Source organism: Centroberyx affinis, unplaced genomic scaffold (genome assembly GCF_046629955.1).
Source record: "Centroberyx affinis isolate AG114_WGS23_722 - 3 ecotype Tasmania unplaced genomic scaffold, CSIRO-AGI_Caff_v1 ptg005756l_1, whole genome shotgun sequence".
NCBI lineage: Eukaryota > Metazoa > Chordata > Actinopteri > Beryciformes > Berycidae > Centroberyx > Centroberyx affinis.
In genome coordinates, this window is record NW_027282914.1 from 144,990 (window position 1) to 164,666 (window position 19,677).

Here is a 19,677-nt window from a genome sequence, read left to right on the forward strand (position 1 = left end):
CCCCTGAAAAATAAATACATAAATAAATAAACACAGAATGACGTCCTCCATAAGCACTTAACCTTCAACAACACAGAGGAAAAGAGTAGTGCTGTCGGCTGATTATCCCTATAGTCAATAGTTTGTATTATAAAATCACATCAATGTATGGCCATGCTTTCATTTAGGCTTACTTTCTATACTAGCTGACTACATGAATGGCCAAATGAGAGGCTGCCAGCAATAAATCACCTCAAAAGCCTACAGATATTTTAGATGACCCCCCCCACACACACACACACACACACAACCCCCAGGCACACATACACACACACACACACACACACACACACGCTCACATACGCACACACAAACACACACACATTTACACACACAGCCTGCACGCCCACAGGGCTAAATCATTCATCATACCTTATCTCATGCTCTACACAAGCACTCTATTGTTATTGCACTACAGAAATGCTACTGCATTGCAGCAAGACAAATCCAGAACATGATTTGGATTGCTTATAAGGAAGGATAATTACAGTGTCATGTTGTCCAACGCACGCACACACACACACACACACACACCTCTCAAACACCCCACCCTCCTTGATGCAATAAACATGCAGCTGAGTCTGAGATGACTGACATCAACATTTCTCACTGCCCCCCTCACATAAGCACACACACACACACACACACACTCACTTACAGCTCTCATGAGGCACCTGTCAATCAACGGAGTGGCTTGCAGGGTTGTGGTGGGCTACTGGGGGGGGGGGGTTAGGAGCTTTCTGCTAGGGGATGAACAGGCTGGCCACACACACACACACACACACACACACTAGCTTCACACACACACCACCCTGACAGACAGGCACACAGAAACACAGCCATACAAATAGAGCAAATCAGAGAAATTGAATGTGAAGTGGATACCATAAACACAAAAAACACATTCCAGACACTTTCTGTTGGTTTGTAAATGACACTCTTTTTCCATGATTATGATCAAGTGATGGTGTCACTTCTGGTTTCAGCATTACCAATTTCAATAAAGTGGGCTATATTTGGAGGTTTTGGGTGTGTACATGCATGTGTGTGTGTGTGTGTGTGTGTGTGTGTCTGTCAGTGTGTGTGTGTGTGTGTGTGTGTGTGTCAGTGTTTCCCGTATGATACATCATTTATTAATTTAGCCGTGCTGGGCCACCACCCCTACAACACCGCCACCATTGCTATAGCAAATAAAATAAACACACATTTTATAAATTAAGCCAATTTCCCTCCACATGCAGCCAAGGCCAAGCCCAGTGATTTGAATTAAGTTAGCGTTAAAGTGGAATTCAGTCAGAAAAAGCAGGTTTCTGAACACAACCATGTGACAGGACCACAGACGGGGACAGACATGGAGCCAAAACCAGAACGATCCCCCAATCCACCGCTGCTGCAAACAGCGACAGGGGGGGGGGGAGACAGTCGCTGTGCATGCATGTGCACCAAGCTATAGCCGTGCATGCATATGTGCACAGCAGACATTTGTGTCTAATTTTGGTCTGAAGCGTGCGGTTAGAGATCTGAGAAGCCGTCGGGTTTTCTAGAGAAACACCATCCAAGCCTCGCCACAGCGATAGGAAGACATGATGCAACAGCCATCTGCTGCTGAGGAAACGTACAGGCGCTGCAGTGAGTGATGTCAAAACGACAGAGATGGAAGGAAGGAGAAGTGTGTGTGTGTGTGTGTGTTGAGGGAGGGAGGGAGGGAGGGAGGGAGGGGGGTGCAGAGAGAGAGAGAGAGGGGGGGAAAGGGCCTGTGGTTTGGGTCATAAAAATGAGAGGAAGGAGGGAGGGAGGGTGGGGGGGGGGGGGGGGTGATGTGTCAAGGCCATTGAAACCACAAGAAAAGATACTGAATGCCCGGGGGGCCTCCACACCTCTTTACACCTCTGACACTGCTTCTCTCTCTCTCTCTCGCCTCTTTCTATTCACCCCATCTTCATTCCTCTTCATAACCAGGAGGTGATTTCACTATGGTGTCCCCCCTTTGTTAGCACAAGTTCCAACATATATTTCACTGCAGAATATAATGAAAACAACACATTCCCTCAAACTGACCACTGTTCAGAACCTCCTGTCTGTCTCATCCGTCTGCAGTTGCTTCCATCACACACACAAACATTCAAAACACAGAAATGACACTGGCAGCATAACAGTGCACAGGGGGGTGCGTTACCCCCCGGCGCACGTCACCCTCAGCACAATGCAAATCACTCCGGAGCCTATTGAGAGAGGAGCTACTGTACATAAATGTGATCTATTATTCTCTGCTGGCCTCCTTCTGTCAGCAGTGCTAGCCTTCTATTTGCCTTTCACCCAGTTTATATGCCAGACGGGACACACGCGGGACGACGGCCCCATCTGTTGGGGGAAGGGGGGAACTGCAAGGCACGGGTCGGCTGTAGTAAACGGGAGGAGCACAGTAGGCCTCGCTTTCTGACAAATTGCCCCCCCCTCTGCGTCGTCTTTCAAGGGGAGACATTGTGCTATAACAGACGTTTTGGAGCGGAGTGCTTGGAGTGCCTCATTCCCAAGTACGCACACCTGCACACACACACACACACACACACACAAACACCTGCACGCACAGATATGGAGTATGGATGCACACAAATCACTCGTACACACACATGCACACACACACATCTGCGCACATGCACACAAGCACTGTTTCCCTGGCAGTGAGTGTTTTGCTGGCGTGGCAGTAAAAGGATATCAGAGGGAAGCAGCCTCAGCAGAATCACAGGGGGGGGGGTGCAGTGAGATGGAATACATTTCCAATACCAAGCACCCTTGATGTTAAAATGTGTCTGTGTATGTGAATGCACCAGACAGGCCTGAATGCAGACTGACTCGGTGCATGCATATATGAATTCATATCACTGGGAGCAAAACACTTATGTATGCAGATGCACAGGTTTGTCGTATATCTTCATGCAGGTGCTCCCCTGCAGTCTACTAGTCCCGGAACACCGCAGGAAACTGGGACACAGCATGACCGGGTTTAGTGGGATCTGTGCTGGATCTGTAGTGTCACACGCGCAAACAGGATATGACAGGCCAGCCCTTGATGCATAGAACATGAGGGCGGGACCAGACCATCCATCTTATCCTCTCTCTTTGATCTCTGTTTATATGCAAATGTGGAGATCTGTTTTTAGGCCCGGACAGGGAATGTGCCCATTACAGCGGAGCATCTTTTTTGCACAACTCTAGTGAGGACACTTAAATATACATACAGTCCATATATTCACCATCCATTACACAAGCCTAATAATGTTTACCCTCACTCATTAGACAAATCTGATTAGCTTAGAGTACCAATGTGCCTCTAACACCTATGCACATGCAGAGAAAATGAATGCATGGTGAAGGCGTGGGACAGAAGCCACACCTCACTTTTAACAGCCATTGCATTGGGCATGGATTAAAAAATGTGCTTTTACCGCCACCTGCTGTCTAAACTGTGCAACTGTGCCAACTTCACAATAAGGGCATGATGTAATATTTTTTCTATGGATGTGCCATAGTAAAGGCTGATGTAAATACAAGTCATCTGTTTTATGAATAGGATCTGGCAACAATTTTTTTTATATTTTTTATATGGTCAGTCTAATTTGCTTGTGGGAGACTGAGCCAAAGAGAATGAAGAGTGGAGATCCCCGGTTCCCTGTCACATAAGAGATCTCTTATGTTCCAACATCCTCAGATCCTCATCCTTATCATCATATCAATTGGTGGTCGCATGATCTCATGAGGAGAGCATGACCTCAGCTAAAGATGATGTCACGAAGAGAGGCTAGAGGGCAGAAAACCCCCCAGCTTTTGTCTTTTATGTGATGATTAATGACTGGTCTGTTTAGAGCAGACGATCTGAGGCTGACCTCTGATGGTCCTGATCCTCTGAACCCGCCCCGACCTTTTGTTTTGCAAACTTTACACCCAGTCAGCTGAGCCAGATAAGACTGCAGCAGCAATGAGGTCACCGTAAGCTCTGAAGCAGGGAAAACAAGCAAGGAAAGACACAGATACAGATGAAAAGATATCAGTGGTGGAAAAAGTAAAAGTAGGAATACCATTATGGAAAGAAATACTCCATCTGTAGGGAGAAAGTATAGAAGTATTAGCAGTGAAATGTACTTAAATATCAAAAGTTCTCATTTTGAAGAATGTTCTCTTTCAGAATGTTAAAGTATTGATGCATTAACCTGTAAGATGTATTTTAATGTTGTCGGACTAACTGCTCCATACTGTTGGAGAGTTTAAACTCTAACAATGCAACATATTTTATGAGCTTATTGTATGTTTTGCATGTTAAAACTTATTCTCCAAAAGTAACTACAGCCATCAGATAAATGTAGTGGAGGAAAAAGTACAATATTTCCCTCTGAAATGTAGTGGAGTAAAAGTATAAAGTCTCACAAAATGGAAATGCTCAAGTAAAGTGCAAGTACCTCAAAACTGTGTAAGTACAGTACTTGAGTAAATCTACTTAGTTGCTTTCCACTTGAAAGATACAAATAAGAAATGAGGCTATGGTGACAGTAGATCAAAAAAGCCTTTTTTAAGTACCAGCCCAGTCATATAGTTCTTCTGTCTGTATAGAGAACTTATTGACTGATATTCAGGTATTTATCATTACATTCTAGTTAAATGAGCGAGTGTGGTCTTCCTAAAGCAATGTTACTTCTAGCATTTCTTATCATACTAATAAATAACTTGCTGAAGACTTCATTGAGAGTGAGTGTGACTCCTTTGCTCGATCATGAGAGTGTGTCCTGATGTTAAGGCCATGGTCATGAGATTGGCTCTTGTGCATAGAAAAGCCGCATAGCCACACCCTGTGTAATCTTAGCTATTCATCGTCTACTCCTCATGGTGTTTTGGTTGCCTTGAATGTGGCATTACCGCACCAAGGAACAAGCTATTGAGCCTGTGAGCAGAAGCACTCCACGTCTGTTCGTCATTTACAGTGATCTGAAAGGTAAAAACTGATCCAATCCAGCGGTTTGCTCTAGTGCTCTAAGACGCTTGATAGAAGCAGCAGATTAGATTTCCATCTGAACACAATGTACATTAGAGGATGAGGTCATCTGTTCATCCTTACATAAACTCCCGCATGACTCACTGGGACACTGGGTGGATGTTCCAGCTCATTTCTGACAGGCCAATAGCATTAGGCCAATCATACTTCATGCATTTCTCATATCCTCTCGCGGATCTTTGCTGGCGCTTATGGAAAAATACAATTGAGTTGTGAATTCTGACCCTCTAACAGCTAGGTCCGGTGAGACTGAGGGGCGGGGAGAGACAGGCGCTTTACAGTCCAGTGAGATGTTGCTTCTCCCTAGTCTAAACTGCTGTTCAATTGTGTATTATATTTCCTGGCAAGGATTTGATGCTTTTTGTCTACAATGTATTGAGATCGGATCTTTGATGCAAGTGAAGCAACAGGCAGTAAAGCCAAAACAATACATATTTTACTTCTCAAATTATTTCTAATGTGGGTTTCTATACATCTAGTGGTCTAATCTTGGGTGTGAGTTTAATGGTGCAAGACAAGCTTGGTCTTCACAGTTGGTACTCGCCCTCAAGAGAGTTAAATGTGATGCTTTCTTAATGACTTATGTTTTATAACAAATGCAGTCTAGAGCTCCCCTGTGAATGAGATGTGCTGCCATCCAGATACTTCCTTCAGTGCAACAGTGAAAATTCAGAAGCTTCTTGCTCAGATTTCCCAGACATAAGGCCTGTGGAAGCTCTACATATTCTGAGATAAAGATACAGAGCAGGCACAGAACCAATTCACCTTCAATACACCTTCAATACAATTATTACTTAAAAATTGCAAAGAGACACAAGAGTCAGAAGTCATGTCGGAACACATGTGCACTTTATTGGGATTGTTTAGTCAGTGTACAGGTTGGCCCCACCGGTCTGGCACCCCATGTTACCCTTTCACCTCGAGACCCCTTGCCCCACCGCCCCAGGGATGGAACCTCCAACAGGGGGAAGAAGAGGTCACGATTGGGTTTTGCATAACAAAAACAAAAAAATTAACAGGACCAAGATATTTTTAAGGCTGAAAGTACAAAAAACCCAGACATAATTTACATACAAGCGATACTACAACCATGTTTAAGTATGCGCCAACCACTGGGCAGCCTTCACAGAGGCGAATACGTGTCTGAACAATGCAGTTAACATTTGGAATAATGTGTCTGAACAATGCAGTTAACAAACATTTGGAATGACTCAAAGAAAAACAAATGTACATTTTTTTTAAGTCCTCAGATGCAACTGTAGAACCTTGGGGTGCTTTTTTTACTTAGCCAAAAAAACATTACCGTCACCTTCACCGTTCCAGTTTTTTTAAAATCCTGAGTCAAGCGCCAAAAATAACTGAAGCCATGCCAATGAGTTGGTCGTCTAGGCTCTGCGCCTGAGTGTGTATGAGAATGTGTGGTGTGTGTGGTTGTTTTGCGCAGAGCTGAAGTCGTTGTTGGGCGTTTGGTCGGGGGGAAAAAAAAAGAGGAACAGTCTGTTTAGAAGCATTTGCGGTGGACGATGGAGGGGCCGGACTCATCGTACTCCTGCTTGCTGATCCACATCTGCTGGAAGGTGGACAGGGAGGCCAGGATGGAGCCTCCGATCCAGACAGAGTATTTACGCTCAGGTGGGGCAATGATCTGCAGGGAGAGAAGACAAGAGATCGATTAGATATACCAATGCTTAATTCCATCAATTTCAGTATGCATTCAATCCTAGAGGTTTCTTTTGAGCCAGAGCAACATGTTGGTTTTGGTAAGTCAGCTCACCTTGATCTTCATGGTGGATGGGGCCAGGGATGTGATCTCCTTCTGCATCCTGTCAGCGATGCCGGGGTACATGGTGGTACCTCCAGACAGCACGGTGTTGGCGTACAGGTCCTTACGGATGTCGACATCACACTTCATGATGCTGTTGTAGGTGGTCTCGTGGATTCCGCAGGACTCCATACCTGAGGAGCAGAGACAAAATGGCCGTCAGTACATTGAATTACAGTGCAACCATATGGGTTCAAAGTGTGTTTCTGGGCACATGTCTGGGGCGGAATATCAGTCAACATACCGAGGAAGGAAGGCTGGAAGAGGGCCTCTGGGCAACGGAACCTCTCATTGCCGATGGTGATGACCTGTCCGTCAGGCAGCTCGTAGCTCTTCTCCAGGGAGGAGGAGGAGGCAGCGGTACCCATCTCCTGCTCGAAGTCCAGGGCGACGTAGCACAGCTTCTCCTTGATGTCACGCACGATTTCCCTCTCGGCTGTGGTGGTGAAGGAGTAGCCACGCTCTGTCAGGATCTTCATGAGGTAGTCTGTGAGGTCGCGGCCGGCCAAGTCCAGACGCAGGATGGCGTGGGGCAGGGCGTAGCCCTCGTAGATGGGCACTGTGTGGGTCACACCATCACCGGAGTCCATGACGATACCGGTGGTACGACCAGAGGCGTACAGGGACAGCACAGCCTGGATGGCAACGTACATGGCGGGGGTGTTGAAGGTCTCGAACATGATCTGTAGGGAGACAGGAGAGAACAGTGAGTATCTTTTATTACAAAAAGAGCACTTTAGCTCTGTGGGCACTGCACTCAGTACATGCATTAGAGTGAGCCTCAGAGAGAGAAGTTAGTAAAGAAAGGTGCAGAAATTAAACATTCCTTCACACTTGTGCATGTCAGATATTCCAGTCAGCTCTTCTATAGGGTGCCTTTATTGGCTGAACTATATGCATTTATGGCCACAAGTGCAGATAAATAGCATAAGGCACACAGTCAAGAGAAAGACCTGTTTGTTTCCAGAGAAAGATGATAGATCATCTTATAGGAGAGAGGTCCTGGAGGAGAGGGGGAGGGAGGAGCAAGTGAGAATGGAATGAAAGGAAAAATAAAGAAGGAAATGAAGGAATGGCCTGTAGTTTTAAAAAGTCTGAACAATAGATAGTTAATGTACTTCAAGGCTAAATTGGGGAAGGGTCAAGGTCAACTCTAAGTGTCAGTATGTGCATAAGTGTGGGTTTATACCTGGGTCATCTTCTCCCTGTTGGCTTTGGGGTTCAGGGGGGCCTCTGTGAGCAGGACAGGGTGCTCCTCAGGGGCAACTCTCAGCTCATTGTAGAAGGTGTGATGCCAGATCTTCTCCATGTCATCCCAGTTGGTCACAATACCGTGCTCGATGGGGTACTTCAGGGTCAGGATACCTCTCTTGCTCTGGGCCTCGTCACCAACGTAGCTGTCCTTCTGGCCCATACCCACCATCACTCCCTGGACAAATGTAAAGAGGTAGCTTGTTAGATTTCATTAGTTCTACAGTGCAGTATGGCCTATTAACTAGTGTAGTCACACATTACAAGTGCTTTCCATTCCTAGTTACATGTCTATATCTTGCTAGCAGTTGTAATATGTTGCATGTACATCAGAATTGCATGTAGATGTTGCCAATACAAAATTGGTTTGGGTGTGGCCCATTGACTATCTGCATTGTTAAGAGTTAAATGTGAATGTTGAAACCCAAGTTAAGCCTGTGTTTATAATTAAAGTTATCAGAAAATCTACCATCATATTATTAATTGTAGACTAATGCTATCTAGACATTAGGCCATGATGCCAAGATAACGGTTTTGCTCACCTGATGCCTGGGGCGACCGACGATGGAGGGGAAGACAGCACGAGGGGCGTCGTCTCCGGCGAAACCGGCTTTGCACATGCCGGATCCGTTGTCAACAACCAGTGCGGCGATTTCATCTTCCATGGCTGAACTGTAAAAGGGAGAAAAACACCGTTAATTCACACGAAACGCTCCGACCACACCAACTGTCAAAGTGATTTCCTGCCAACAGCGCCCCTATGACGCTCTGACTTCTCACTTCCTGTTACTCAGTGGCAGTTCACGCGCTCAGCCACTGGGTGGAGCTCGCGCTACACATTCCGACAGCCAGACAAAGGAAGTGGCGCTGCATTCTGTTATTACCATATAAGGACATGGTTTGGTTTGAGCAGCTTTGCGGCTACCGGCGGCGTGGCGCGCGGCCAGAGCGGCAGGGTTCAGCGAAAAGGAACATTCGACATTTCAGACCCCGGCGCGACCACTCCCTCAAGTTTACCACCCCTCCTTCCTCTACTGCCCCCTCCCCTCTGTTGCTCAATCCTACCGCTTTTCCGAGCACAAATACCCCTCTGAAAGCTTTGGTACAATATCACTGCGTCATAACTTGAAGTAAACCTCACCCACTTCATTCATTGCACACAGGATTATCCAACACCCCAGCGCCGACAGGCTAAGCCCATCATGACTGATCAAATACAACCTCTCTCAAGCACTGAATAAACTGTTCCCTGGTTGGCCAAAGGCAATTAAAATTTAAGTTATATAATGAACTCAGATGTTGTCTCATCAGTTGGCCGTTAGTCCTTGACTGATGCTCCATTTCCTGAAAGCCACGCCTTTATGAGTGGTCATTAGTCATTTCGCAATTTCCCCTTTTCCTCATGTCCAAGGTGACAAAGACACTTATATTGACGACAAGCCAAGTCTAATCAGTTAATACATTGATCAATTTATGCAGGCCGGGTAACCTTTACCCTTTTCCATCTTCATGAACCAGCTTACAATTAAAACTAACCTGCATTAAAATGTTAAGTGAAATTCAAAACGCCCAATCAGTAATTATAAGTGGTCATATGCCAGATTTGATTCATGCTTAAATGCTGCTCTTGCAAGGCTGAAGGGCGGTGTTAGCATGATGCGGCTAGGCTAACATGCTAAAGTAGGTCACACCCCGCCGCAACGGGCGCACAAAGGGAACAGCCTGGATCCAAACCCAACCTCAAGTCCAAAGCCTCGAACGGACTAACGGTACGCTGCCTGGGGAAAAAATTCAAGTACAAACGGGGGAAAATCCATGTGTTGCACAACTACAGTTAACTTATACCAATGCAAAGCCAGTCTGAGTTAGACTTTTACCACTTAATCATAAGCCGGCTATACAGAGTCCAGAGGCACCTGTGAGCCGCATATGCACCAAGTCTAACCGTCACAAGCCATTTTCACTGCATGCGTTTAAAAGACAAATATATTACAAACAATATCTAGCTTGATAACTTAATGATTTCAAAAAATAAATTAAAGCAAGTAGTGCAGCCGGTGTATGACAGGACAAAGAGCCTCGTGGTTCCTGTCATCTTTTGAGCTCAAAATTCATAATTTTGCAGACAACAATAATTAAAAATCTATGTTTACTTTGTATATATTGTTCTAAATATAGGTTTTTGTAAATAAAACTCTCAGCCATCTTACCTTTGGGTGGGGGGCTTTTCGCTTTAAGGGAACCGGTTTCAGGCAAATGATATCCCGCACAAGCTGCGTGTGACGGCGCTCAGAGTGAATCCGTTAATGGTGGGCGCGTGTTTTTTATACGTCGTCAGTTGCCCGGCTCGAGCCATAAAAGGTAAACTTTCGGATTTGCGCTCCCTGATTGGTCCAGCGTCATGCACTCGGGCGCGTCGCGTGCACACTGCTGCACTACCCGCTCGCGATTTGAGAGAGAGAGGGAGAGAGGGAGTGAGCGAGAGAGAGAGAGTAGGAAAGGATTGGAGAAAATAAAAGGGAAGGGATTGATGTTATGAGGCCTAGTAAGCCTAATCCCATGATATTCAGTTTTCTATATAGGTTAAACTGTATAGACCTTGTAGTATGTTTGAAAATGTCTTCTGTGCACCTGCTTTTTGCAGCGGACAAACAGTTTTGAGACAAACAACAGTCCAGCAGCCAGGACTTCACTCTGGAGGGCTATGGAGGCCTAAACTCACCCTAACCGCCTCCCCCCTGCCAGTACACTTTTCATTTACTGCTTTATAGTCAAACCTGACGCTGCGTGACACTTTGGACCGGCTGGTGCACAGAGGTGATGTGTGTGTGTGTGTGGGGGGGGGGGTTAGTGGTCTGTCACTGCTGTTGTTGTGCTGTCCAGTTTGAAAGCCGGCTAAGCTCGGTGGGAGTCGCAGAGCCAGTGCAACACCAAGTCAAAAACATGACACACATAGTGCAACACCAAGTCAAAAACATGACACACATACAGCTGGTGGAGCTGGGTCGCCATGGGCCGGGGTACAACCGTTTTTACAGGCCACCCCCTTTCCCATAATGGCCAGTGCCTGCTGATAATGTTAATTCCATGGTCATGTATTTGTGTTTTGCGAGGAGACTGTCTTGGCTGCTCTGGGCTCCTCCTAGATATCCTGCCTACTAGCCCCCTCTCTCTGCCTACAGTAGGTTGACAATGCTTTTTTATGGGAGGGTGGGATTGGACGGCATTGGCCTTTTTAATGCATTGCAAGGCACTCATGCGGTGAACTAGATGCTAAAAGAAAAGACCATAGCCTGTGAAAATGACCAAAATGACCAAAACTGCACGGCCAGTGGAAGTAGCAGGCTATAGGAGGTTTCCAGTCAGTGTTTCAGCTGCCTTTTTTTTTTTTTTTTTTATCATGTACAACTGAGCTATTGTGTGTCTGCCTGAGCCACAAGGGAAGCAGGAAGCAGCAGGGCTCTACCTGCTATCAGACAGACAATATTATCAACCCTCCTCAGCCTCCACACCTTTATCAGCCCCTCTTTTTTTGGTTTGCCTTTCTCGCTCTGGCTCGCACACTAACACACCTACATCGCTCTCATTCACCTCTACCCCCCTCCCATGAAACACACACACCGCTCTTATGTCCACACCCTAGTCCACTGTATTACCTAAGGGAGGAATTTAACATTTTGGGGCCTGGTTTGCCACCATACCATACTTTCACCATCAGCCCCATTCAGATTCTGTCTAATGAGGACCATGTGACTCATTGAGACTGAAAACACTAGCCTTGGGCCCAGCAGACTAGTAAAATTTCCATTCCTGATTCACCAGCACATCAAAGTCCCATAAGCTGTCAGACCACAGCAGTGTTATCATAAGCTCCAATTCGACCCCCCTCCTATTCCCTTTTTTCACCTCCTCTCACCTCTTCGTCAATCTGCCCTCTCCTCCATCTTTTTCCCCTCCTTCCGCTCCTCACCCCCCCGCCCCCCCCCCTCTTCTTGCTCTTCTCTGTCCTCTATCCCTCTCTCCTCCTTCTCCTCCCTTAATATACAACATCTGGCGGATGCTTTTATCCGTATCACGTTACTACATCGCGAGCGTATACATTCGTAGCGTGGGCGGCCCCGGCGTGTATCGAAGTGTGCATCGTATCCCCAACCAGCGTTTGGTTAGTGCCACCATTCAGACACTCAGCACCTCTCTCTCTTCCTCCTTTTGCCACTTCCTCTTGCTCTGTGTCTCAACTCCCATGTAAGTCTGTGTCTTCCTGCTCTTGGCCTCAGTCACGCCATTAGGCTCGCTTTAAAGGGACTTGTATTTTCATTCACATGAGGTTCATATGACTCTTTTGTTTTATAAATCTGTGACCCTGGATTGATAATGAAAACTTATGTAATTTGTACAGAGACACAGGGAGTAGCTCAGATTTATCAATGGTGATCTGCAATAAAAAAAAGAGAACAATTAAGGTTAGATCAGTCCATTAATCTATATTGAGTCAGACTTATGACTGCTGTGAGCGAGTCTTTGTACAGGCTGCTGTTAGAGGGTTTATGGGTGGAAAGAAGAGCGTTTGGAGGAGATCAAAGGTCTACTGGGCCCACTTATTGATTTACAGGTCTGAAATCAGATCGTTAGGGGGCAACTCTCAAACCAAGTTTATCGCTGTCCGACCTGTGTGAGCCCACCAATAGTCTGTTCACATATGGCGAAGAATATAGTTTTGCTAGTGAATATAAAAGCGGCTTTGCTGCGAAAATATTTGGTCCCTGTGACGCTGACCAGAAATGAGCTGTAAGGTTGTGATGCTGTAAACAGGGATTGGTTGGGAAATGTTTAATCCAGCCAACAGGGAGTGCCACTGGATCTGCAGGTTTACTGAGTGTGTGTATGTGAGTGTGTGTGTGTTGTATATGCATTTGTGTATGCGTATGAGTGGGTGAGTCATGGGTTCCGGTCCAGCCTATTCTAATTCAGGTAATAAACCTAAATGGTATGACATGTTTGTCTTACTTAATGCCATTCGCTTCCTGAACCTAATGACTCAGTGGGCAAGGGTCTGACCTCTCACCTTGGTTTGTGTCTGTGTGACTGTGTTTATATAAAATCTGATTTCAGTGGATTTGCGTGTATTTACTTTATGTGTGTGTGTGTGTGTGTGTGTGTAGCTTACTGGCAGTAAGTGAGAGATCTCTGGTTAAGTGGTGTGTTGTCACCACTTCTCACCGGGAATGTCTACTAGCCGAGTGCTTGGAATACTGTCCCAGGAAGACTCTTCTCATGTATCATAACAGTGTGTGTGTGTGTGTGTGTGTGTGTGTGTGTGTTTACACCCTGGGTGCCAGCGCAATGCAGACTCTCTGATCCCAGGCCTGGCTGCCAAGGTCCTAAGTGCAATAAAACAACCTCCTAATGAATATTTCTGAGGATTTGATCCAGACGTGAGTTTCTACACAGACACTCGAGGTGTTGTGTATAATGACCATAACCATGAGGAGTGGTTGTCTAAACAGACCACTTGTTAAGCTAAGTGACACTTTAACCAGTGCAACAAGTGGAAGCACGGGGATAACTACAGGTCTAACAACGAGCCGAGGGCTGTCATCTCAAAGGCAGGGAGTCAGTGAGAGGGAGGGAGGGAGTTACAGCTTTGGCAAATGACTCTAATTTAGCTGTAAATCTATGTGTCCCCTTTGCCCTTTCTCATTAGCAAAATCACTTTTGTATCACGTTTGGATACTCCTACAAAAGCATATTCAGTAGCTTAAGCATGGGGCCACTTTTGGAAGCTGCCATGGGGCCAGGGGTCAGTTGATACAATTGTTTTCGGCCAGTTGAATTGTTTCGCTGTCAACCTTTCAATGCTTGTTGTTACCTCTCATTGGTACTCATCACCTTTTTCTTTCATGGGAGCATCACAGTTCCAACGTCATGTTTGGTGGTATTGACTTGGATTGAGCCCACTTCTAGTCCAAGATTTCTTTTTCAGTAGAGAGCTCGGGTGAAAAGCTCTTAGACTTCCATTAGGCTTAATGTCCATGTCTGTGCAGCTTCCCCCTGAGACTTTCACGTCTGCAGGCTATGCTGCACCAACAACTGTCTGTGGTAATGTGTATGGGCCACTTTGCCAACAATATGACTCTCAGTTTCTTTCATGATGCCATTGTTTGTTAGCCTCCTTACGCTGTCCAAGTAGCCCAGTTGTCACTCCCCATCTGTGCCATCTCCACTGCCTTAAATGTGGCCTGTGTATCAGTGAATAAATCTAACCACAAATGACATAAAATGGATAAATTGAAAAGCAGTACTTTGTGCACTGTGCGTTCTTCTAACAAAGTGGCAGCGAGCAGATAGTGGTTCGGGTTGGGTAGTAGAAAAACTTTATAACCATCCATTGTTAAGTCGGTGATGTGCACAGCCGCCTGATGCAGCCTTGCTTTGTACTGAGGGAGTGGAGCACAGGTGATCTCAGTGACGCTTTGCCTCCTGGCTGCTGAAGTCAGGCAGCAGCACGGCCATGTGATAAGTCAATCAGTAACCCAGAGCCCACTGTGGCACATGTGTTTATATGTGTGTGCTTCAAAGGTCAGAGAACAACTTTAAATCACAACAGCTGATCATAACGAAATGCTATCTTTGATGACGGCGCAAGTAAGTAAGTAAGTATATGTAAGAGAGTGATTCAGAGCCCGGTGTTCAACATTACATCTCCACAGCTGATCATGAATAAATGCTCTTTGATGACAGTGTGCCTTTGTGTGTGTGTGTGTGTGTGTGTGTGTGTGTGTGTGTGTGTGTGTCCAGAGCACCAAACAGTATAGTGGACCTTGACTTTAGGCTGACCTCCTCTCTAAAAAACACACTTTAATGACTCACACACGCATGACTTTACAAACTGTAGTGCACATTGCATGTATCTATATGCGTGCTCGACATTTACCAGCAGACAGACAGTGTTGTGACACCCTCCTGTGATGTCATCAGCCCGATCTTTTCTCTTCAAATAAGGCAACAAGAGCAGCCAGGAGCGAGGCTACAGTGGAAACACCATTTGCTCTTGTTGCTCTGTCGCCACTCCCTGCATCAATAAACCCCTCCCATGGCCTTCCTGTTCCTCTAATGAGTAAAGATGCCGCAAGTTTCCCTCCACTCGCTACCCAACAAGGCAACAAGGCTCGAGTCGACCGGTTCACACACACACACACACCATCTCCTCCGCTCCCTATCTACATCTACACTATCTCTCCTTCTTCCTGTTTGTCGCTCTTATCGGTCATATTTGAGCAGAAAAGAGGCAATTTTGGTTGGGACTTGTTAACTTGAACATAGTGCTGGGCAGCCAACTCTAAAAACAGTCAAGGGGGGGGGGGGGGGGGGGGTTTGGGTGTGTATGTGGGTGTGTGTTTGAAGGGGGGGAAGGGAGAGGAATCATGAAAGGCCTGTTGCTGTTGGGGAAAGCAGGCTGTCGGGGGTGGACATGAAGGGGTTCACACACACACACACACACACACACATAAACACACACACACACACATTTCCACATCTGCTGCCTTGGGTCCATGGGCGGGTTGGGACTGCTGGTACCATTTAGACTGCTAGACTGCGGCTCAATACAAAAACCATTAGCTGCAATTAGTCTTGAGTGAGATCGAAAGCCAAGGCTCGGAAAGACGGATGCAAAAAAAAGAGGGATGCAAGAGGATGAGAGGGAGAGCAAGAGGTGAGACCGTAAGATGGGAAGAGGGTAGAGAAAAGATGTAGAGAGAGAGAGAGAGAGGGAGAGATGGAGAAAGACAAGGAGGTAGAAGAAAGGAAAGGTGAGGGAGAGGATGAGAACGGCTCTCGTTTGTCACCCACAAGAGTTTCATCCTGACATCACTGCCTAGCAGGGTGTGTGTGTGTGTGTGTGTGTGTGTGTGTGTGTGTGTGTGTAACTGTGTGTGTGTCTTCATGTCATAGGTATGTAACCCTCCAGGTCACGTGAGGTCAAGCCGATTGCAGCAATCAAGGGATTTTCTCCTTGGGATTTACAACAGAGAAGTTGCAAAGTGCATCCAACTTTTTGACGCAATGCATCGTGACTCAAAGTTTTGTCTAGCAGCAACACTCCTCCACCTCCACCTCCTCCTCCTCTTCTCTCTCTCTCTCTTTCTTTCTTTCTCTCCATTCATCCATTCCCCAATCACGTTCAGCAGGCATGTCCGTCCTCTGCCCCTTCCTCCCTCTCTCTCTCTCTCTCTCTCCCTCTCTCTCTCCTTGTGTCTTTGCAGCCTGTTGAAAAGTGCCTGGCTGACCCATTGTTCCCCATCTGACTGGTCAGAGTTTCAGAGAGGGGAAACCCTATTCACCGCTCTCTCCGCTCGGCCTCGCTCCCTGCCCCCCAGCCCGCCGCGCCGCTCGCCGATTGGTCGTCTGCTGCGTCATTGATCCGCGGGTCACCGTGGCGACGGTCCGACTCCAGGGCATGGGCCAGTGACCAGCTGTGTGTGTGTGTGTGTGTGTGTGTGTGTGCCTGCCAGCTGGCCTGTGCGTGCTCTGATTGGATTAGCTTCCCATTTACGGCCCAAATGGATCCTTAACTCCAACCCCCACTTCTTACAGACACACACACACACACACACACACACACACACACACACACACTATCTACCACGCCCCTCTTAGGCCTTAGATGTTGGTTTGCACATTGACCAATATCATTCTCCATTCATCAAACCTTACAAGAAGTTGCGAGGCCCCATATTCAGTGTGTACGTTCCTGCAGGGAAGCTTTTACAGAAACTCCTCAGCTATTCTCCGAACCCCAACGTCTTTAGAGGAAATGATTGCCCAAACCAGTTTAGCCAGAGTGCTAGTACAACGCATTCAGACTACATAACGTATCTGGAGGACGTGTTAGTTGTCTTACAGGCTTGGCACTTCCCCTTTTAAATCTGTGTCACAACTCTCTCCACCTGCTGCCATGGCTCTAAAGCAAAGGGGACTTGTGATTTTAATGCAAAAGAAATATGCAAGATCGTTATGCCGCATTGGATTTTACGCATTGGATTAGACAAAGGCAGCTTCTCTTTAATGGGCAAACGAATGTAATAAACACATGCGGTGCTTCAGGCTACGGGGCTTGCCTGAATGTGTGTTCACTTGTTTTCTGTTCCTCAGAAACACACACTGTCCTCTGTCCTCTCTGCTCTTCCACTTCCCGTGCACCCACCTTACTTCCTCCCGCTGTTCTGGGCCTCTCATTGGCCGAAAAGAAGAAGCCGAGGTGCCTTTTAAGGCTGTGAGGGCTTGCTGAGGTTTCATGGAAACCAGTCACTGACGACAGAGCAGCCTCCATCGCCTCAGGCGTTAATGGAGAAATGGCAAGACTGAACCCAGACCAGCGTGTATAGACAGAAACGTACAGGCAAAAATGCACACACAGATGCATGCACCCAGGTCCATACTTGTAAAGGTGCATTATACATAATACATAATGCATGTGTTCTTACATTTTTGTATGAGGTCAGTGTATTAAAGTATATATGAGAGTGGTATATAAAATAGATCTTCATCATTATTACTCTGGCTAAGAAGACTGAAAGACTTATCTATCTCTGTATCTAATCCCCCCCAACCCACCTGACGCACACACACACACACACACACATACACACACACACACACAAACCTGCACACACACACACATGCACACACACTCCTTATTCACCCCCTGCATGGGGTTGAACCCAGGAAGGCTTATCTATCCTCCAGCCATCTGTCTCTGTCTGGTGGGAGGGCCCTCTTCTCAGATTGGCTCCTTTCACAGGGTGCTAGGCTTTTGATTGGCTCGTTTGGGAGTTGTGTGCGTCCGATTGGCCCCGATTGGCTGTTTTTTTACTTCCTGATCTCCCTCACTCCCTCACTAGCCCCCTTATTTGTAGCTTGACAGCACTGAGAGAGGTCAGCCACCTACTCACGCCCATGCACTTTAGTCTGTGGTCCTTGGCAGCCGGCTCTGTTTGGCCATCACTTACATAACATTACAGCCTGTCCCTCCTCCCCGCTCCATCTCTTCTCTCTATCTCCCCCCTTCCTCATTCCTCTTCATATCTTTCCATCTCTGCGTCGTTCTCTGTCTTTCTCTTTCTGGGTCTGGGAAATAGGTGTGGTTCAACATAAACACCTATGGAAGCATTACGGCTGGCGTGCCAACTCATGCCTCTGTCCCCACCCTCTCTCCCCTCTTCCTCCACTCTCCTTGCATCTCTCTCTCTCCTTCCCCTCATCCCCACTCCTGTCTGCTCTTTCCCTCTGCTCTCTGTCTGTCCCCACCCTCCTCCTCTCCTCTCCTCTCCTCTCCTCTCCCTCTCCTAATCTCTGCATAGTAACTGAGAGCCCACCCTCCGTTCGCCACCAAAAAACAAGTTCAATGCGGTGCTGCAGTGTGCACTCTGCACCCCTGAATCGCTGAGTAAAGTTTGCATGCGTGTGCTTTGCTTTGCTTTGTTGCATTGTAACGTGTCTTTTTTTGTTTTCAGCCCGTGGGCAGGTGTGTGTGTGTCTCTGTGTGTGTGTATGTGTGTGTGTGTGTGTCTGTGTGTGTGCTAGTGAGCTATATTGTTTTGTATGGTGCGCTGCCGTTCATTTCTGTTTGAGGTTCCCACCCTTCTCTCCTCTCACACTCGGCGTTTGAATGAGCTGCCTGCTCCGTGCCGATTGGCTGCCGGCGGCTGCCATATAAGGGCATAGGCCAGCAGCAGAGGCAGGAAGTGGGGTAAAGAGGAAGTGGAAAGCCGGCTCTCAGAGAGAGACCGGCAGCAGAATGTGCAGCCTAACGGCATTCATAAGCAACCACTCCCCCCCCCCCCTCCCCTCCCCTTCCCTCCCCTCCCCTCCCTTCCCTTTCCTTCTCTCCTTCTCCGTCTTCTCTTTTCCATTTATAACCCATCGTCCCCGACACTTTTTTTCTCCCCTCTTCCTCCCTTTTCTGTCTGTTTAATGTGATTGTTGTTCACTTTATTCCTTGTTTATCCGCCCTCTCTTCTCGTCTGCTCTCCCCTCATCTGTTTTCCCCACCACTCCTCTCCTCTCCACCCCCCCCCCCCCCCCCCCCCCCCCCCCCCCACCCCCCTCCTTTCCTCGCCGAGCATCTGCAGTGTGTCCGAAAATGCGTGCGTGGAGCCGGTCGCCTCTAAATCGCTCGCAGTCGGCTTAGCAGCAGGCAGCACACCGGCTTTTTTTACGGCCCGAGGTCTTGGGGCAAAGTCCATGGTGCTGTGCTGCAGCAGGTTGTGATGTAATGTGCCACCGCGAGAGATGGAGGCAGAGGGACGGGAGAGAAAGAATCTCTCGCTACTCGAAAAAAGTCAAAAGTGCTTGAGCCGGCGGAGAGGCTGAGGAAATGACGGGAATCCAGCAGAGACTGAGTGAATGTGTGTGTGTGTGTGCGTGTGTGTGTGTGTGAGTGTGTGTGAGTGTGTGTGTGTGTGTGTGTGTGAGAGAGATACATAGTTACATAGAAATGAAGGCAAACAGGCAGGAGAAC

At 47.2% G+C, this 19,677-nt stretch overlaps 1 protein-coding gene across 1 annotated transcript; it reads right to left on the reverse strand.

Annotated features, from left to right (window-relative positions):
* Positions 1 to 5,910: 5,910 nt before the first annotated feature.
* On the reverse strand, positions 5,911 to 10,501 carry actb2 (actin, beta 2). Its single transcript, XM_071547260.1, has 6 exons — positions 10,367 to 10,501; positions 8,699 to 8,828; positions 8,095 to 8,334; positions 7,150 to 7,588; positions 6,858 to 7,039; positions 5,911 to 6,728 (listed from the first exon to the last, which is right to left on the reverse strand). Exons 2-6 carry the CDS (start codon positions 8,819 to 8,821, stop codon positions 6,585 to 6,587), a joined length of 1,128 nt encoding a protein of 375 aa, XP_071403361.1. The 5' UTR covers positions 8,822 to 8,828; positions 10,367 to 10,501; the 3' UTR covers positions 5,911 to 6,584.
* Positions 10,502 to 19,677: the final 9,176 nt, after the last annotated feature.